The 21992-nt window shown below is 47.4% G+C and overlaps 1 protein-coding gene across 1 annotated transcript in view; it reads right to left on the bottom strand.

Moving 5' to 3' along the window:
• LOC149361094 (protein O-mannosyl-transferase TMTC1-like) overlaps nucleotides 1-21992 on the bottom strand; it is a 261151-nt gene that overhangs the window by 140858 nt on the left and 98301 nt on the right. Inside the window, exons 2-3 of the mRNA XM_089572587.1 lie at nucleotides 10060-10237; nucleotides 6039-6112 (exon numbers count right to left, since the gene is read on the bottom strand). Coding sequence (XP_089428713.1) covers nucleotides 6039-6112; nucleotides 10060-10237 — 252 coding nt within the window. The remainder of the gene's footprint in view (nucleotides 1-6038; nucleotides 6113-10059; nucleotides 10238-21992) is intronic.

Here is a 21992-nt window from a genome sequence, read left to right as displayed (position 1 = left end):
TTTCTGAAGCTAACCGATAAGCAAAGATGCGCCAAACTAGCACTTGTACTGATTATGTACTATCACGCTCAATATGAGTTGCAACGCGTGGTCATCGACCGGGGCTCGTTCCGTGGTGTGCCTCCTCCAAACAGTAGCTCGGAATTCTGGGAGAAACTGCTGTTCCAGGAAACAACAGCACCCCCGCTCAGGAAAAAGTTTCTCCCAGAATTCGGAGCGTCTGTTTGGAGGAGGCACACGACGGAACGAGCCCCGGTCGATGACCGCGCGTTGCAACTCATATTGAGCGCGATAGTACTAACTGGCTACTAAACAGAGGTTTCAGTGCATGTTTTTTCTGACAAAGCTTTCAAGTATTTTTTTTTGTGGTTGACCTTGAACACCTCAAAATCGCAGTTTATGTTAATTTTCTCACATTATTACAAAGAAAAAAGACAACAAGCATGGTTTTTCTTTATCTTTACCATAATAGACCGACGAAATTACTGATCTCGAATTATAGCCATCCACGCTGTAGGCATTCTTCTATGGGAGTTTTATTCTATGAGAACAGCAAAAAATTTATGGTTTCGCAGGAAAAGTAAAGAAAGAGCAAATATTTTTTGCAAAATGAGTACTACTAAAGTTAGCTACAGCCCAAATAGGTAATAAACTAGAAGAAACCTGAATGAGTTGCGTACCGTTGTGGCTGCAAAAATTGGTCCCAATGTTCCTTAAATTGCAAGGAAAGTTTCCGGTCTGCATTGTTCCCTCAACACCCAGCGAGATGGTTGATGATGAACGAGCCTACGTGTTGCAGATCTAGTTATCTAGTTGAGGCAGTAACTTTTTTCTTGCGCTTAACTGTTGCAACTGTGCTTTAATGTTATTGATGTGAAATACACTGCTGGGCAAATACTTTCTGATGCCTTCCTTCTTAGAATGCAACACAGCTCGCGCATGTGAATACGCTTCAGAAGTGTAAGTCGCGATGATCCTTCTATAGCCAAATTCTTAGCCTCCTGCTTAAATAGATGCCACTTTTGAACACTGAGAGACCTTCACTTGCCCAAGCATATTTCAGGCAAGAAGTTACTGCGCGCTGGAAATTTTCATACGAAAGGAAACAATTATTCAGCTTCCACAGCGCTCACCGATTTTCGAGAATACCCGCCGCGGTGGCTCAGTGGTTACGGCGCTCGGCTGCTGACCCGAAAGACGCGGGTTCAACCCCGGCCGCGGCGGCCGAATTTCGATGAAGAAATTCGAGAGTGTACTGTGCGATGTCAGCGCACGTTAAAGAACCCCAGGTGGTCGAAATTTCCGGAGTCCTTCACTACAGCATCCCTCATAGCCTGAGTTGCTTCGGGGCGTTAAACCCCAACAAACCAAATCATTTTCGAGAATACGCCGACTGTACTTTCACATCTAAGCAGGAACCATTCAGTGATATCTGTGAATTATCCGGCGTACCTGATAGCCGCTAATATAGATACGAGTCAGCAAGTGGTAGATCCTATAGCGCAAAGCTTAAAAAAAAAAGATTGCAAATGCTTTAAATATAAACTCTAGCCTTTATGACGGCTGTTGTCAGATGGCTGTGTTCACTCACCAAGAACACCAGAATTAGAGTAATAGCGCCCACTGTGCGCGGATCGCTTGTCATGGCCGCAAAAGTAATTAAGATCGGAAGTCCGACTTTATGATCCGTGCGAGGGTAACTTGCCAATGACAAAACAATTTTACCTAGCTACCAAACAGGACTGCCAGAACAAATAAATCTTTTGTTCTGAGCATGATAGCATTAGTTGTTTATATGTTATAAAACACAGCACAACAAGCACATAAAGAACTCGCCGCTGCGTATAAAAATAGCGAGGCCTCAGCATTTGAGTTTCCACTCGCCATCGATGCTGTACGACAGGCCCGGAATACAATTCAATTCAATTTATTTCCCATGTACACATGATGAGGATTGAGGGAAAAAATCCAGAAAAAGTGACTCGAAATGCCCTTCACCCTACATTGCAGGGCAGCAGGCAACATGCAAATTGCGTACACAAATAACATCACAAAATGCAAACAATGGTTGTCAAAAACGGTTGGCGCATAATTAGAAAGGAAATAAGGAATGAAGCACACAAAAATTGATAGCAAAAAAGCAAGAGAAAAAATACACTTCATAGAAAACCAGAACTTTAGTTATTCAAATCACAGCAACACTTTAGGGAATGAAAGAGATAAATAAGCAGTGAAAGCATAGTGAAATCTAAAAAGTAGCACATACACCCTCTATATATTTGCGACATGCTCGTGATACATCAACTTTTGCAGGATGAAACTCATTTAAAAGATGGGCAACGTGTTTGCCAGGCTATATGTTTCACTGCTATACTATAGTTGTGTTTGTTGGGCTATATACCCACTGTTTCACTAAGCAATAGCATGAACGCTTCTGACAAGGTTTCGATGTTTAATGATAATATTACAGTTAAGTACGAAGTGCTAAAGAGCTGCTTCGGCCTCCTCATAAGACGATAGCTTGGATATCTCAATGGCAGCTGCACTGATGCTATATCTTTTAATGTGGGTTCGTACGACAACCTATTCGCCAATTTTTAAGACGAACCGCGTACCGAGGTGCATGTCGTCACGGGTTCAAGCCGACCAACTCGTGCCGCGAACGACGGGGTCGGGAAAAAAGGAGGAGGCTTTTTCGCTTTGGGATGGCCTGTTTTCATCCGTCGTGTGCATGCTTTCAGCCCGCGGTTGGTGCGCCGACTTGACTTGACGTCGCGGATTCGTCCGCAACCTCACCCTTCGTGTCAGTCCACCTTTAAAGACGAGATTCCGCAGCCTCAACACGCAACGTGTTCCGGCTAGTGGTTTCACCAGGTACGCCGCCTTCGTCACTTTTGGTCATGTGATCTTTCGTAGGTTGTTGTCATCGCCATCGAACTAAACCTCTTGAGTAAAGTTGAAAACTAGGTCGCGGGCGTCCCCACCAGGGGCTTTATGTATCAGCGGATGAAATTGAGAAGGTGCGGAAAGGCGTTTCTAAGCCTGATGAGTAGTCGGTAAGCGATATAGAAAAGGCAGCTACGCACGCTAAGCGCCCTGCCCAGCACGAAAAACAGAAGCGGCTGTATTAGCAGCTTCACGTAAAAAAAAAAAAAAAACTTGAAATGTGGCGAAGGAAGACAACCACGCTTTCGAATTAAAGAAAGCGCTTTATCCCGAAGGTTATCTATCTCGCAGAGCCAGGGAGACCACGCGGGTAAAAACGGTGCAACTGAAGGCGCAATTAAACTTGGCCGATACTAAAGTGCGGCTACTACCATACATGAGTCACCCTTGAATGTGCTGCGCGTTTCAAAAAATGCACTTCATGATTAAACGTACTTAATACGTTGAGATAGAGATAAATTTTCTTCTACGAAAGTATTTAATGAGCTGACTACTCCTCAGCCACCTGCTACTAATAGTTGCGCTCTACAGTTTACACGCCAGCTGCCATCAGACCAAGTTCTTACTGACCATTCAAAATCTATCCTATTTAGTGTTTCTGTTTTTTATTCCCTTGCCGCTAACATTGGGCGTCTCGAAGCCATCTGTTTAGGGCACACTATTTTTTTCTTATTTTTATGGTCAAACTGTTTTCCTAATATGTCCTTCGATGCCTAAGTATCCAATGTATGCGTCTTTGATCGCACGTTTTTAAACTTTGCGGCGCGGCTTCTACAGTTTTGTACGCGACCTTGTGCATTTTTGTGCCGAAGTGCCCAGCACTGTTTAGAAGAAGACTGTGATGCCAGCTACAGTTGCAAATTTTTCTAGGCAGACTAGCAGAGCTGTGTCATGTGTAGAAAAAGTATCGCTTTTCCTAAAGAAGAAATAGAGACGGACGTCGCGATGCTCTACGACACGCATAGAAAGACTTCTTTTGGTGTCTGTTCTTTTCTCTCTTACGTGTTGTAATGTTGGACAAAATTTATGACACTGTAGATGAGTTATCGCTGCTCAACCGGCTTAGGCTGATAAGGAAATAATTAATTGCGTATCAATGTTTTTGAGAGAGCAAGAAGACTCAAATCCGATAGCGTGATAGTGTGCGCTGCATGTGTCAATTCTAAAAGGTTTTGAGCCATTTACGTTGTTGTTGGGAAATCGATGTCTCTAAACGTATATGTAGAAACTTAAAAAAGCTATCGTTAGTAGAACATAGCGAGTGCATAAAAGGGCTAATATTTCTATGAATCGCCTGCCCTTGCTGAAAGCTGAAAGCAATTTGTCACCCCTTGCCGCGTTCGCAATGATAGCCCTACTTTCTTTTTACAGTCTTATATAGCTCTTTAGTATATAGCTCTTTACAGTCTTTACATCAAACGCCGCACATACATATACAAGGCCCGGCTATGCGCATTTAATGACCGCGTTGATCACCGCCACCTTCCCAGACCAGTTTTTTTGAATAAAAACAGCTTTAAATACATAAGAGACAGCGGCCGGTTCAAAGATGGTTCGGCGTGCGTGCGGGTGCAAAGCATGGATAGATTTATCATTAGGACACCACTCAGCTAACATGAACCCATAATCTAGCCCCACAATTGCCACCGTTGTAAAAAACCACAATTCTGCCGTGCCATAACACAATTCCTTCAGTTACGCTCAAATTCCTGATTCACAAGCAACCGCATAGTTACGCAAGGTTGAGCGACGAGCTCTTGCTGAAATCTGCAGCATTCGCGGTAATTTCCTGTTCCAGAAGCAATTGCTGGGCGGCTTTCCCATCAAATTGCACTAGTCGTCTCATGACCTTTTTTCTTTCAGCGTACAGGTGAGTTGTCAGTATGTTTTCCTATATACAACCAATCGCTGGTGCCACTAAGATCGAAGTTTTTATGGAAACAAGAACTTAATTGTACTTAGTGTGTAGCAGGGACACTTCTTTTTCAGGTCATTTACTAATAGAATGTTCGAGCTCCTTTCTCGGTAGACAAAAAATCGTATTCCTGTTAATATAGACGTGGTATTTCTTTTGTACACAGCATCCCCACTAGGTGACCGCGTTGAGTGAAAAAAATGAACGCAGTAAGCACAAAAAAAATAGCATGGTTATGTTAAATTGCCAAGAAACCAAGAAATGCTTGCCTTTGATTTGCGCCAAAATATCAAACTTTCGAACCAAAAAAAATGTGCGGAAAACATTTCAAAGAAAACTGTAAGCTTCCGGAAAGTCACCAATTTCGGAAACGCTTCCGTCCTTGTGGTCATTTTGTACGCATTTAGGGCCATCCGCACAACTCTGTTGGAGCTTAATATCAAAATCGATCACGCCTACGAAGACGACTGGGGCTGCGCGAAAAGTTGAGCCATCGGGGTAGCTTGGACTGAGCGGGACGTTCGATGCACTGACATTCGAATTCAGCACTACCTTTTCAGAACACAACTAGCAGTTTCACAATGCGGCTATCACTACATGGGCCATGATAAAAAAAACAAGCGCCAAGAGAGGAGAGAGTGAATTTTATTGCTCTGATAAAAAAAAGGTTAATGCTGGAGTCGTCAAAGAGGGTGTTGTTCGTCATTTTAGAGTGTTTCTCGTTTGTATAACTTTTTCATTCAATAATTGTACATTTCGTTCAATATTTCAAGAAAATGTGTTTATGCTTATTTGATGACGGTGGCCTTCATTCCCAACCACTTCATTTTTTCGCTTGCTTCTCGCGGCTTTCAAAGTACTGGGCAGACGATGGCCACTTACACGAAACTCTCTGCACCTAAATGGTGTCGATGTAAGTACTCTGCTTAATTGACCCCGCTTTCCTGTCAGCTCCAAAAATGTTCCCATTACTGTCGGTTACACAACTGCATGGAATATCAGCGCTGAGGCTCGAGCATTCCGTACAAGCATCGAGCAGACACCACTTTGCAAAGCGGCCTAATGAAGAGCGGGTTCAGAGCAAAAATACGCGCAAATTTCACGGCAAAACCAAGGCATGTGAAATATTCGCGTGCAGCAGTGCGATTGTCCTCTGCAGTAAAGGCTATCCACTCACCGGTGGTAGCAGAGCAGCGACAGCAGGAAGAAGAAGCAGCACAGTACTTCTGCCCGACCCACTATGCTGGAGACCTGCAGAGCAGAGCCAGGCAACATCAGGCGCACCGTCAGCGATGCAATGAAACGAGTGCACTTTATGAGGCTCTGGAACATTATAACATCATCGGTAAACGACACCGGTGCACAGTTGACCGCAAGGGGGTGCTGTTTTATCGTCGTTGTCTGCACCGGTGCGCATAGGGTTAGAACATATCGTGCGTCCCTGCGCACCACATTAGTCTCGGGCCGACTCCCGTGCAAATTTATAGAAGATGACATTACGTTGTTCGCATAAAGCAGTAGAAATTCGTCTGAAAGTGGGAAAAATTTAACTTGTGATTAAGGTAACGATTAACGCGTCTAAATGTTTTTCTTTAGCCACCAAAACGCTGCAGGCTCCACTCACAGAAAACCACTGGGCAAGTTCCTGCGTGCTTTGATGCATTACATACGTAACGTGAGATTATTAGGGGTCTCAACTTGAAGACCGGTGAATGTGTCGTTACAATGGATGCATTTCAACAGGGAACATATGTGACAATAATTGCGCCAAATAGCAAAAAAAACGGCTAATAACTAGACTCATACTACGACGTATGTCCCCAGAAAATCCGATCCGCTGAAAAGGAGACTCAACGCTACGTCAGAGCACTGCCGCCCTGCATCAAAGAATTCCTACCAACCATATCTCTTCCAAGGCTAATCCGTTAATGGATTTCTTCGTAAGAGGGTCCGCGTATGCGGAGCATTTACGAATTACGAAGCCGGGAAGAGTTGGTGAAAACTGGTACCTACAGCAGCACTGTATTATGCCGCGGATAGAAATATGACCCGGCCATAGAACAAAATATTTCACGCAGACTGGGAGCACTAAAGGAAGTGTTAGTCTTTGCGTGTGTCTGTCCAACACTGGTCACTCGCTCCGCGGTTTACATAGGTCATTATAATTTATTCAGTTCTCACGTGGGTATGTAGTTCTCACTGTTTCGCGCCCTAAACAAAAAAAAAATGGGGCGCAGTAGCAGGCACAAAATAAGACAGTGCTTCTATATATGTTGTAAGTAGTAGGCAACCATCAAATGTCTTTTACCGCTTTTTGGTTATTCAAACTTTTTTCATAGCAGCACTGGATACAAATGCATCAGAAGCGCGTTACTTTAACCTAATGGCCTCATAAATGAAGCAACCAAAACTAGTTTTCTGTATAAGCTCTGAATTTCTTGAGAAAAAAAAACTTCGAAAAATGCTCTACTATTCTGACCGAAAATATAAATCAGAAACGCAGAGCCCCAGCCGCGACACATGGAATTGCCACCACAATTGGAGTAGAACGCATTAGGAGCCGGCAGGCTTTCTGACAATCGGTCAACAGCAGTTTTGCTATTGCAGGTTATTGTTTACTATATCTTGCATATTTCTAACCCGGTATGTGTGGTGCGAACTCCTGACTTCATTTCTGCTTCGTATCTTAAGATAACGTGCCTCACAGAGAAGGCACCGTAGCTCCGTTGGCGAAGAACTCTATTTCACGAGTTTTTGGCGCATGTGATGATGCAGAGCCAATGCTTGCCCCTTTTGGTGTATCCGGAGTGCTTGTTTGAAAGATGCACAGAAGGTTGAAGTTATAAGGGAGTAATTACTCATTGGCATCCACCCAAGCGCAGCCATACGGCTACAAAGGAAAGCTATACAGCTTTCTCAGAAACTTCGCAGTTAAAGAAAAATTCGGGAGCTAATTGATCAATAACTCGAAGTGGGAACAGTGTTGACCAAATGTTTAGGAGAATTCCCCTAAGGTGGAGTAAATTTGTAATAAGGGAGTAATTACTCATTGGCATCCACCCAAGCGCAGCGATACGGCTACAAAGGAAAGCTATACAGCTTTCTCAGAAACTTTGCAGTTAAAGAAAAATTCGAGAGCGAATTGATCAATAACTCGAAGTGGAAACAGTGTTGACCAAATGTTTAGGGGAATCCCCCAAGTTGGAGTAAATTTGTAATAAGGGAGTAATTACTCATTGGCATCCACCCAAGCGCAGCCATACGGCTACAAAGGAGAGCTATACAGCTTTCTCAGAAACTTCGCAGTTAAAGAAAAATTCGACAGCTAATTGATCAATAACTCGAAGTGGGAACAGTGTTGACCAAATGTTTAGGGGAATCCCTCAAGGTGGAGTAAATTTGTAATAAGGGAGTAATTACTCCCTTATTACAAATTTACTCCACCTTGGGGGATTCCCCTAAACATTTGGTCAAGGTTGAAGTAACATTTATAATAACTGTTGGCAGCACTGCAGCAACCTAGCCCCAGCATAAAACTAGACTTAATAAAGTGAGTAACCGACGCCAGCTGGAACAAGGGCACACGAAAGATATTCAAAAACATAACGAGTGAAATTGATTTGGTGTCGTTAGATTTATAGGGTTTAGCGTCCCAAATCGGTTCAGGCTATAAGGGACGCCATATTGGAAGGTTCCGGATGATTTTGACCTGCTGGGGTTATTTAACGTGCACTGTTATCGCACAGTACACAGGTCCCTCAGCTCAAAGCTTGCAACTGGTGAGAGGGGGGGGGGGGGGGGGGGGGAGAGGGTGATTGTGGAGAAACTTTAATGCCAGCGGGTAACTGAGGAGCGGCCCGAAGCTGCCCCCCCCCCCCCCCCCCCGCTTAAACGACGGCCGCTATCCCTTGGAAGCGCGGCGTATTCAGCCAGGTTGTGAGCCACCTCATTACCAGCAAGGAAGGCATGAGCAGGCCTCCATATTATGCTAATGCGCCGTGTGTGCTGACAGAAATTTTAATCTCACCACCTGCCATGATTGTCGCGGGGAAGTTTCAGAGAGAGGCTGCGCCGGAGTGTGTTCGCCTTCATCACAATCCTTACGCTACCGCACTAAAATTATTCGAGGCACAAAGGCGGTAAAGAAGGAATGCATTTGCTTTCGTAATTTAGTACAATGCGTCGATACAAATTGGCTACAACATCGATCCAAGAATCTTGATGTATCTAATATTTCTCTGAAAGAATTACCCCAAATGTTCGTGTAGTTTTTTTTTCTTCCTATTACCAATTTGTGCGCACCTGTCAATTTTGCAGTCCTTTATATTGCTGTCCTTGCTGTCCAATTTTGCGGTCCTTTGTATTTTCTCCTCCCCGTCTTTGCTTTTATAGGCTTTTTGATCTAATGCAGTCTTTTTCCTTTACAAGCACAATGTACAGCGTACTGAACGTACATGTCTCATTCTCTGTACCGAACTTGTGTGTTTTTTCTCCTCACATTTTGTTTGTTGTCTAACTCCGCCGCCGTCAATGCTGCACTGTAAGAGGAAGCCAGGACCTCTCAAGCTGTCTATACAGCGTTTTCCCTGGCTGTCCTCGCAACAACTACTTGCGGAAATGAAGCTTCAACCTGCAAATAGTCTTCAAATACTGTGCTTTTCGTAACCTTTATAACGGCAATAAAGAAGTTGCTGGAGGTGAGATGTGTAAAACCGTGAACGACTAACAGACCATAAACATGTAAAAACACAGGGTGCAGCTCAAAGAAAGAACATGGAATGAGTCCTACACAGATTACTTCCCCGCACTGCTGAGAGATTCCGACACACACCTTCTACCAGGCATATATGGGAGCCAAAAGCGCTTTCACAAGGTGGTGTAGGGGTGCGCACTTACATCTCTTCTGATCGTGCCCAGCCTCAGCACAATGAGCTTTTTACTTACTTTTCCCTCGACCGCTGCACCATACTCTTAGCGTGTGAAACAACTGTGAACTGCTATTTTTCTCTCTTCCCCCTCAGCCGCCTTGTGTCCTCCCATTCATAAGCGGAGAACTTTCAGTCAGTCAGTAAACAACGCGGTAGCTGTCTGGTACTGTTCGTTGCAACAATGGGTCGCTAACAGTTCCGCCGCTGCCATTGGAGCGACTTTTTCCGCAACTCGTTACACAGTCACTGGTGTAAGGCTGCGACACTCACCGCCTCCGTGTGCACTGGGTGCGTCGCGAACAGCGCTGCGGCCACCCATGCGGGCAGAGGCGTCATCCGGAGAACGCTCCGGGCTACGATGGCCACCAGCGCGGAGCATGCGCAGTGTAGAGCCACGTTCACCGCGTGGTAGCCGCGTACCTGGCGTCCGCTGCACACAAAGTTGGCTCTGCGAAAAAAGATCGATAGTAGTATGCTGTTAGAATTTTCGATCTCGGCATTCATATTTGCAGAACCTAAAACCAGGGGCTACACACATAACATGGAGTCACAGGTAAAGCTTCGGTGGAGCTTTCTTCCATTCACTTTTAATCCTAAAACATCGACTGCATCTTCTTTCAAAGCGTAAGGATATTGTCACGTTGTAGTGACGGCAGTCCAGTGGTCAGGAAGACACCAGTCAGTCTTGGAAACGAAGCTCTTTATTTGGGCTGACTTGCGCCCGCAAAATAACTGAATCACTCGGCGGCGGCGTAAGCAATAAATGTGCTCGTTGGTCGTCGAACTACGAATGTCCGCCGCTCGCGGCATCGCTCAATTTAAAGCCGGCAAGGAAACTTCCAGAGAACAAGACAAGATCATCTACAGAAATCTGGGAAAACCTAGATGCAGCCTTTCATGGCTGCGATCAATCGAGATTAGTGTGGTCGCTTCTCGCGTCATGAACAAAAGTGATAACAACCCTTTCCTGCAGCCTTGAGCGTGAACGAACAAACACTACAACGATACGTGGCATTACCCCCCTTCCAAAGAAGCATCGTCTCGATGCTTTAAAATGAAAATAAACACGGAGAATGAAACCTCGAGTCCTTTAGCGTTCATAATACGGCTTCAGACGTACGACATGTACGACTTCCGGGCGTGGGCGGCGTCGCTGAGATGCTGTCGTGCCGTCGGGGATGACTTCATAGTCGAGGTCACCGATGCGACGGAGAACCCTGTACGGGCCAAAGTAGCGTCGCAGCAACTTTTCGCTCAATCCACGGCGGCGAACTGGCGTCCATATCCAAACCCGATCCCCTGGCTTGTAATGCGTGTCTCGTCGGCGCAGATTGTAGCGTCGGGCGTCGGTGTGCTGCTGGTCTTGAATGCGAAGCAGCGCAACTCTTCGGGCTTCCTCGGCGCGATGAAGGTAGGCGGCGACGTCGAGGTTGTCTTCGTCGGAAACGTGCGGGAGCATTGCGTTGAGTGTTGTCGTGGGCTTCCTGCCGTATACCAGCTGGAATGGAGTAAACCTGGTTGTCTCCTGGGCGGCAGTTTTATAGGCGAAGATCACGTAGGGCAGAATAGATTCCCACGTCTTGTGTTCGGCGTCGATGTACATGGAGAGCATGTCTGCGATGATCTTGTTCAGACGCTCTGTGAGTCCGTTGGTTTGCGGATGATAGGCAGTTGTCCTGGGATGGCTTGTCTGGCTGCACTTTAAAATGGCTTGCGTCAGCTCCGCTGTAAATGCTGTTCCTCTGTCTGTGATGAGCACTTCGGGTGCGCCGTGTCGGAGGAGAATTTGTTCGACAAAAAATTTTGCAACTTCTGTTGCGGTACCACTAGGCAACGCTTTTGCTTCGGCGTAGCGGGTCATGTAGTCGGTAGCCACGATGATCCACTTGTTACCTGATGATGAAGTCGGAAAGGGGCCGAGGAGGTCCATCCCGATTTGCTGAAAGGGCTTAGTTGGCGGTGGTATGGGGTTCAGGAGTCCGGCTGGTCTAGTCGGAGGCGTTTTGCGTCGCTGACACTCACGGCACGTTTTCACGTAATGGGAAACGTCGGTAGCTAGCCGCGGCCAATAGTACTTCTCCTGGATGCGGTGCAACGTGCGAGCAATCCCGAGATGCCCTGCAGACGGCTCATCATGACATGCCTGCATAATTTCTTGCCTGAGAGTTTTGGACACGACAAGAAGATGCACTGTCCTGTTGGGCGCGAAGTTCTTCTTCAGAAGGACATGATTGTGAAGGACGAAGGACGACAGTTGGCGCTTGAACCCTCGGGGAGGCGATGCGGTCTTTCCTTTCAAATAATCAACTAGGCTTTGCAACTCAGGATCCGAGCGCTGCTGCTGCGCGAAACTACTGGCGCTTACCGGTCCTAAGAAAGCGTCGTCGTCTTCCTCTTCCGGTGCTGCGTCTACGGGGGCTCGCGATAGGCAGTCTGCATCGGAATGCTTGCGGCCAGATTTGTAGACTATAGTTATGTCGAATTCTTGAAGACGCAGGCTCCAACGAGCAAGGCGGCCGGAGGGATCTTTCAAATTGGCCAACCAGCACAGAGCATGGTGATCGCTCACAACCTTGAATGGTCGTCCGTATAGGTAGGGGCGAAATTTGGACGTGGCCCAAATAATGGCGAGACATTCTTTCTCTGTCGTCGAATAGTTGGCTTCGGCTTTCGACAGTGAATGGCTAGCGTACGCGATAACTTTCTCCTGTCTGCCATTTTTCTGAACAAGGACCGCTCCTAAGCCCACCCCGCTTGCATCGGTATGAACTTTGGTTTCGGCGTTTTCATCAAAGTGCCCGAGCACAGGAGGGGACTGTAAGCGGCGCTTCAGCTCGTTGAAAGCTTCCTCTTGCGGCTTTTCCCATTTAAAAGGCACGTCAGCCTTGGTAAGTTGAGTCAAAGGTTCAGCGATGCGCGAAAAGTTCTTGACGAATCGTCGGTAATAAGCGCACAATCCAAGGAATCTGCGTATAGTCTTCTTTTCATTAGGCTGTGGAAACTTTGCGATCGCAGCCGTCTTCTTGGGGTCTGGGCGAACTCCATCCTTGCTTACGACGTGACCAAGGAACAGCACCTCCTTGTAGGCGAAGTGGCACTTCTCTGGTTTCAGTGTCAGGCCAGAAGACTTGATCGTTTCCAGCACTATCCGAAGCCTTCTGAGGTGGTCTTCAAAGCTTGAGGAGAAGACAACAACGTCATCTAAGTAGAGTAGGCAAATCTGCCACTTCAAGCCTGCGAGCACCGTATCCATTACTCGCTGGAACGTCGCTGGGGCAGAGCAGAGGCCGAATGGCATCACCTTGAATTCGAAGAGTCCGTCTGGCGTGATGAACGCAGTCTTCTCGCGATCTCTTTCGTCGACTTCAATTTGCCAGTAGCCGCTCTTCAGGTCCATCGATGAGAAGTACTTAGCGTTGCACAGCCGGTCCAGTGTATCGTCGATACGGGGGAGGGGGTAGACATCCTTCTTCGTAATGTTGTTCAGGCGGCGGTAATCGACGCCAAAGCGAAGGGTGCCGTCTTTCTTTTTCACTAGGACGACCGGTGCTGCCCAGGGGCTCCTCGATGTCTGGATGACGTCGTCACGAAGCATTTCCTCAACTTGCTTGCGGATAGCTTGGCGTTCTAGCGGCGATACGCGGAAGGGGCTCTGTCGCAGTGGTCGTGCGTGTTCGTCTGTGACAATGCGGTGCTTGGCAAGACGGGTTCGTCGCACATTCGATGCCGATGAGAAGCAATCGGTGTACCTTTGAAGAAGACTGCGTATTTGGTCCTGTCTGCTGCGGGGTAATTCCGGGTTGATGTCGAACGTAGGCTGATGGCCTTGGTCAGATAGTTCTGCGGGTTGGTCGGGTAGGGCAAATACGTCTCTGATGTCTGCCAGCTCGTCGAGGAAAGCGATCGTCGTACCTTTGTTTAGATGCCGGTATTCTTCGGTGAAGTTGGTTAGCAACACCTGGGCTTGGCCATTTCGGATTTCGGCGACTCCCCTCGCGACGCCCAATCCTAGATCCAGGAGTAACTGGGTGTTCCCCTCGATAACGCCTTCGGCATTTTCGATGTCTCCAGTACCTATGCCGACGAGAACACTTGATCGGGGCGGCACGCTCAATGCTTCATCGAGGACCTTTAAGGCAGCGTGATGAGTCGCGCTCGTCGCAACACGTATGGCTTTTTCCGTGGAAAGCTTGATCGACTTAGATCGAAGGTCGATGATCGCCCGATGTTCGTTCAGGAAGTCCATTCCCAAAATCACGTCTCTCGAGCATTGCTGTAGGATCAGGAAGGTTGTTGCATAGGTTCTCCCATTTACAGTAACTCTCGCGGTGCAGCGTCCTGACGGCGTAATCAGGTTGCCACCTGCGGTGCGGATCAAAGGGCCATCCCAGGTTGGTGTTACCTTCCTGAGTCGAACAGCGAGTGGGCCACTCATGACAGAGTAGTCAGCTCCCGTGTCCACCAAGGCAGTAACCGCGTGACCGTCGACCGTAACTTCAAGGTCACTTGTTCGCGTTCTGGTATTGTACGTTGTCTTCGGTGTCCGATCTCGGCTTCGTCGAGTAGTGAGGCTTCGGTGGGCGTACTGCGACGTTACTTCACTGGGCAGCGGTAAAAGTTTCAAGTCTGGCCGCGTCGTCGTAGGTGTCGTCGTCGTCGGTGTCGTCGTCGTCGGTGTCGTCGTCGTCGGTGTTGTCGTTGAAGTTGAGGCATGGTCATGAGTACTCGTCGATGGAGGATCTTTGTCACTGCGCTTAGAAGCAACCTCACCTCCAGAGGCTGCTTTATTTAGTTTAACCTTCGGGGGCTGGGCGAGCGTCCACGCACGGCGTAACCTCGGCTAGGAGAAACAAAGCGCGGGGACGATGGCGACGGGGAACGTGATAGGCGGCTCGGCGATGAGTATTCTTCTCGACGTAAAAACTCCTCGATTTCGGCTGGTCGCTGGCCGGGTCGGGGTCGTGGAGCGTCGTAAGAGAACCCTCGGATGCCCAGTCTTCTGTATGGGCAGTGCCGGAGGACGTGACCGGCTTCGCCACAGTGGAAGCATAGTGGGCGGCGCTGGTCGGGAGTTCTCCACTCGTCGCATTTCCTCGGCTCCGCGCGTCGCTCGTAGGACGGGCGGGTTGGGGCGAGTGGGCGGCGGTCCAACGCAGCTGGCTGAGGGCGATAGGGGCTTGAGTCCCGTCGTCGAGGGGCAGGACGGCGCACAGCTGCGGCGTAAGTCATGGCTGGGGGCTGCAGAGGCTGCGTGGGTGTCGGCGTCACACCCAAGGCCTGTTGAACCTCTTCCCGGACGACGTCAGTCAGCGATGAAAGCTGCGGCTGCGTTCCCGTTGGCTGCAATCGTCGGAGCTCGTCTCGCACAACTTGACGGATAAGCTCCCGCAGGCTATAGTTGTTAACGGTGTCCAGGCAGCTTGCTGAGAAAACGCGCTGCTGGCGGTCATACTGGCGGGCTCTGGCATCAAGAGTTTTTTCCATCGTGGATGCCTCTTCTACAAATTCCGCGACAGTTTTCGGTGGGTTGCGGACGAGGCCGGCAAAGAGCTGCTCTTTAACTCCTCGCATGAGCAGCTTTACTTTTTCTTCTTCCTTCATGTTTGCGTCGGTAGGCCGGAAGAGACGCTTCATTTCCTCAGTGTACACAGCAACGGTCTCGTTTGCGTGTTGTATGCGAGACTGTAGCAGCTGCTGGGCTCTCTCCTTTCGAACGACGTTCGTGAATGTCTTTAGAAGCTGCTCCTTGAAGGTTTCCCAGTTCGTGAGGTTAGCTTCCTCATTCTAAAACCAGACTTTTGCTGGTCCCTCCAAGGCGAAGAACACGTACCTAAGTTTCGTGGCATCGTCCCAGTTGTTGAACATAGCCACACGGTCGAACTGCTCCAGCCATTCTTCTGGGTCGGCGCCAGGCGAAGCGTCGAAGGTTGGTGGCACCCGGGGCTGCTGAAGAATGATTGGAGTCATCGTCTGGGGCAAGCTCATGGTAGACGTTGCTGCTGGCTTTCGTTTCTGGGTAGGGTCTGGCAGAATCCCGAACTCAGGTTCGTCGCCTTGCAGGCGTCGGCTTGTGCGGTGGACTGGACTCAGGTCCTGCGGTAGATGACTCAAAGGGCTGGCGTCACTACTTGTAGGGGGTGTCCGGAACATGGGAGGCTACCCCGCACCTCCACCAGATGTCACGTTGTAGTGACGGCAGTCCAGTGGTCAGGAAGACACCAGCTAGTCTTGGAAACGAAGCTCTTTATTTGGGCTGACTTGCGCCCGCAAAATAACTGAATCACTCGGCGGCGGCGTAAGCAACAAATGTGCTCGTTGGTCGTCGAACTACGAATGTCCGCCGCTCGCGGCATCGCTCAATTTAAAGCCGGCAAGGAAGCTTCCAGATAACAAGACAAGATCATCTACAGAAATCTGGAAAAACCTAGATGCAGCCTTTCATGGCTGCGATCAATCGAGATTAGTGTGGTCGCTTCTCGCGTCACGAAGAAAAGTGATAACAACCCTTTCCTGCAGCCTTGAGCCTGAACGAACAAACACTACAACGATACGTGGCAATATAACCGAACGCAGTGCACATGGTGCTAGGTGTAAACAGTTTTATTGTTAATTACGGTGGGCCGATTTTTACAGAGTTCCTAGACTTGGGTGGCAGCCCGGGCCCAGCTCGTGAGGCGTCACGACCTCGCCATACATGCAGTTCGCCCAGGGATTCGTGCATTCTGTTTCAAACGCATGCTAGGAGGATATTGTACCTATGAAAAGCGGGAATGAGATCTGGTAATGGTCAAGACAGATTTTCATAAGCGCTCAAGGAAGTGAAAAGTTCTTGAAGCTTCACGGTTATAAGTAAAACATGCACTATGAATACATTAACCATTAGCACCCAGCGTGCTTTTAAAAGTACAGTTATATTTTTTATGATTTCAACACGAGCCCCGCCGCGGTGACTGAGTGGTTACGGCGCTCGGCTGCTGACCCGAAAGATGCGGGTTCGATCCCGGCCGCGGTGGCTGAATTTCGATGGAGGCGAAATTTCAGAGGTCCGTGTGCTGTCCGATGTCAGTGCACGTGAAAGAACCGCAGGTGATCGAAATTTCCGGAGCTCTCCACTACGGCGTCCCTCATTGCCTGAGTTGCTTTGGGGCGTTAAACACCAATAAACCAATAACTAACCATTTAGACACGAAAGGTTGAATTTTTCTTGTCAAGTAGGTTATGCTTTTGTCACCAGAGCATCGGCCTCCGCACCTTAACTAAGAAGGCGCGTTTCCTCTCCTCAGTGTGTCATCTTTCCATGGTGAACCTTCAGGATGTTTGCTTCCCACGAACTGCATCGGTAGTCGCTGCCTTATAATTTTATCGCAGCCACGTTTATGTACATAATATGCTAGTTTCACGGATAGAGCAGAACGAAAGGCGGAAGTAAACAACGGATGTTTTGAATGTCCCGTATCTTCGGCTTTTTTTGAGCGATGATGAATAATATGCTTCTGCATTTTCTATAGTACGCTAGGTCTTTCTATGTGCACAACGGCGCCTATCTATTCCAGGCCATAGATCTTATGGTTCCTTGCAATTATTTGGAAAAAAAAAACACTTTGTCTGCTCAGCGAGGCCTCAGATACTGCTTTACTTGTCGCTATAGTTACCCTGAATATGACGATGATGTGGTTTTAATTGGTTACAATAAAGTTCTGGTTATAAGAACTGGACGTTCTGCACATCAGACGGTTACTGTTATGCATTTCACACCTACTGTGGAAAGTCCTTGAGTTCTGAAAAGAAACTTTTCTGAGAGCGCTTTGTACTGTCGTTGTCTGAGGTTATTTCAATAGTTGGTTACCATTTCATCTTTTTTGGCAATTTTTTTACCAGTCTTATAACGACATTCTTATAACGCTTCATGGGGAGGAATTACACGCTACAGGAACCGTCCGCTAAATTTTTTTAAGAAGTGTCCACTCGGCCCACAGAAAGCAACGGAATAGAAGCAGCCAGTAAAAATTGGTTCTCGCTTCAATATTGCAGGTTAAGTGGTTTAATTGATGTCTATGGACAACAGTGTAGTCAGTATGGCCTGCAACTATAACAGCGCTGAGCCTACATGTTTTATAAAGCAGTGGTTGCCTAGAGCGCACGAAAAACAAAACTTTTGTAAGCCAAAACTCCTTTCCTTTTACAACAGTGGTATGGATGGTGTCGACGTTTCTGACTGAGCTGTCAACTGCTACTACATCGGCATCAGGGACAAAACGTGGGGGTGGCTGTTGACACGAAAGCTCCACTTTGCAATTGTGAACGCCTGAACAGTCTACCAAATTGCTAGAGACGAGCCTGTTGCCTATTTTTGCTTTGTTCAGAACGCTTCTTGTCATTACCTACGCCTTGACATGCAGCAGCCAGAGAGAGAGAGCAGACACTCTGGCTCTAAAGTGTATGATGCTTCTTTGAAAAAGAGAAAGCTTCCCGCGCAAATTAGAATAACTGCGGTGCCAGTATAGGCAGAAAAAATTCTCGAGGGCCTGCAAAAGTCCTATATCACCCTACGTAAAAATCACGGACACATTAACGAAATTCACGCCACCAAGTTGGAGTGGAGCGCTGTAGTCATGATCTGTGGTGAAGACCCAGCGGACTATAAAAAGTACACCTGTAAAACTTCGGAAAGAATAAAACAATTCCAACGAAACTAACGTAACCTGTTTTTCGTTATAAGAAAGCATTATGTTCTAAAAATGAAGAAAATACCTCTGGTAGATTTTCCTTGGGCCCTAATGGGTTAAGTCGTTTACTGAACTACCATTACGGCAACTATGTCGTTCCTCTCCCATTTTTTGGGCGAGTTGTTGAGTGTAGTAACTAAGTCGATTTTGTGTGTACCTTTACGGCATTCTTAATCACTCGTGTAAATCTTGATACTCTTTGTTTCCAAGTCAACAGCGCTTCTTGCAATTCAACGATTTGTGTTAGCTTTTTTTAGCTTACATGGGCGCAATAACCCTACATGCGTGCGTATGCGGTGTTTTCCTAAAGTTTAATAACACTGCACAAGACATTTCCAGAGCTATAAAAGAATTCTTCCCTGAGAAACTTCTTACACATCTATAACAGACGGGTTGCCGATAGAACAGCTCATGTGCAGACATAACGCCAAAAAAATTTTTTTCACGGGAAAAAATTGAATGAACTCGCTATTGCGATCAGAAATCGTTTTATTTCCGTCACATTGAACTTTACACTAAATTTTACATTGCACACAAAACAAAGGCTAACATTCATTTTCTATTCTGTGGAACATGTGTGAAATAGCTCAACTCATTTAAGTCGAAGTGCAATGCAATTTGAAATGCTCTTTAACATTAGCAAGGCAACTGCTTCCAGCGATGGATGTTCAGTTAAGCCTGTCAAATTGATATCTCCAGAAAGAACAACTGTACGTGTGAACACTTGTCTGCAAACTAAAGTTTTAGTTATTGCTGTTCTTTCCGGGAGAACTTGGCACGCTTCAAACGGCACCCAAGATTATACTAATGTTATCATAGTAAAATTCCTAAAACAGGCGTTTAGTGCTTTGTATCAGCCACTCCTAGAGTTTTAAGGTCCCGCCTGAAATGCAAAGCGAGACTCTTGTGTATATATGCCGTGGTGCCACAGTTGCTAAGGCATCCAGCTGCCGTGCTCGAGTTCGCGGGATCCAAATGATGTCGCGGCGGATGTGACGGCCATAGATTAGTAAACGCAGAAAACAAAAACGCGTGTGTGCTGTGTAGTGTCAGTTGTCGTTAAGCAACCCGGGGTGGTACAAATTAACCAGGAGCTTTTTTCATGTCGCCTAGCATCTCCGTCGCGTAAATGGCGAGAAACATGCATCCCGAAATCGCGGAGGGAAGACGCAAGGCGAGGGCAAAAGCCCTTCAACATTTCGGTAAAAATGGTTCACCTCTATACAAGGACGCCGCAGCACACCTTGCGGCAGTACTGCCGACGGCGGCGGTGACGAATTGCAAGCAGGACACAACAGCCACAGTACGCAGTTGAAATAGCACAGATGCGGAAGAATGTGCCATAACCCGGACAATACGAACAAGCCCTCATATCAATCAATACTTATGAACATTAACTCGCAATCTGCATGTCGAAATTACGCTGAGGCATCTATCTTACTGCACATAGCATTCTACATCACACGCCTAAATTCTCAAAAACCCGCATCGTCTGAACATCTGGGCTTGCATCTCCCTGGCAGTGAGCGCGTTGATGTGACAGCCCGAGAACTTATTCCCTGTGCGCCAGTGGAAGGCCATCCAAACCTAGAGGAGGCGAAGACCATCGCATTCACCTATTCACACGTCGTCCAACTACCGGAGAACATTCTCACCACCTCACAAAAATATCCAGACCAACACTTTCATCCTCCTTGTGCTTAGGCACATATTTTCCCTACACGCTGCCCTGCATATTGCTCTTTTTGTGGCACACATCCAACCCTCTACCATTGCACATGGGAAATGCCTCAGTATTCGCTCAGCACACCCCTCCCCCCTACCTCACACCCTCGTCCCAGTGGGAAGGCACCCATTCCAGCACATCCCTGGAGGACCAGTGTGACTTCATCGCCCGGGCCAACGAGATAGCTTCGGCAAAAGGGCACCCGGACAATAGGCCCCACCCTCTGCGGGCCGGCCTCCAACTTCTTCTCATAGTGAAAGCTTTTTGAAGCGAAGGCTTCACTACGGGACCTCACACTTCATTCGCGGACCATGTAAATTTGACCTTGAGCTGAGTTAGAGGTCAAACCATGAAAAAGAGAAAAGAAATTGAATCAATATCCATGACTGGGAGTCGAACCCGCGGCTGCCTCCTTTAAGGGCCACTCAGCGAGACCACTAGATGATGATACAACACGCTTAACTTTTTACAGAACAAGAGACAAAACAACCACATCAACGCAGAGCGCGAACTTACAACTGGTTTTAATGGTGTAAACAGGTGATCTTACATAGACTAAAAAAAAGGTGTTATAAAAGTTCACCTGTTGCCACCATGAAAACCACTTGTAAGTTCACGCTCTGCGTTAGTGTGGTTGTTTCGTCTAGAGCACTGCATGGGCCTCAATCTCAGGCCCAAGCCCGGCCCGGGCCCGGCCCAGGCCCGCTAAATTATCGCCCTAGCGAGCCCGGCCCGGCCCGTGAATACCGCAGTGAAGCCCAGCCAGGGCCCGGCCCGGCCCGTTTCACAGTAACGCTTGAGATTTACTGCTCACTCTGAGCAAGCAGACTGCTACTAGACCGATAAGAAACTGGCCGACAAAGGTTCTGAAACCATAGTTTGGCTTGGAGAAAGTTGGTTCTTTTTAACACAGAAAGAAGTGATTAAGATTAATGCTCGCCATGCCGTCTTTTGGACAGTGATCTCGTGTAGGTGCGCAAAGATAAACTCGGAAGTTCCGAGAGCCAAATAAAAATGGCTGCATACGCGCGTAATAGACTACTTTGCATTCCCCCTTGATTTTAATCAGTTATATTTTACGCCCGTAAGTATAAACATTAAAGCTGCCTAGCAAGCAGCGGCATGACATTTTTTGAGTGAACGCGATCTCACCGGTCGAACTCATAGCCGAACTGGTCGCCTTTCGGCAGAAACGAAAAGCTAAAAGGCCTGAGTATTTCATGGTGTATGTTTTGAAGACTATAAGCATCCTAAACTAATATGTTCTTCCCGAATGCATTTCTAATAGTGAATAGGTATGTTTTGAGATGACGAACGATTAATGGCCAATTAAGACCTCTTGAATTTTACTCTTACTGGTGGAACAGAAGCTAACGCGCGAACCACGTGATAACTTGCAGGGCAAAACACTTGTCATGACAACCAGGCTGAAGAAGCGAGGAGAGATAGATGTGGATAGATGTGACGCATAGCGCTGCCGAGCGCTATGCGTCATCGTTTAACGTTCGCCGCAAGCGCGTGTTTATCACCGATCACCGCAGCTTTTCGCTTCGAGATATCCAAGCTTAACCTTAGCTAAGCCCAAGCCATTCATCGAGTAATGACTCGAATCAACAGTATAGCGCGTTTTTCAATGCTCCTGACTATGTGAAATTGTTTTGCATTATTTCCTTTAGTGTGTTGTGTGGCGTACATGGTGCGTCGCTGTTGCCACTCCACCTCCTCGCTCCCACATTAGTGCCTTTCCCCCC

Source organism: Amblyomma mixtum, chromosome 2 (assembly GCF_055824585.1).
Source record: "Amblyomma mixtum isolate Tamu chromosome 2, ASM5582458v1, whole genome shotgun sequence".
In the NCBI taxonomy this organism is placed as follows: Eukaryota; Metazoa; Arthropoda; class Arachnida; order Ixodida; family Ixodidae; genus Amblyomma; species Amblyomma mixtum.
This window is presented reverse-complemented; position numbering and strand designations above follow the sequence as displayed.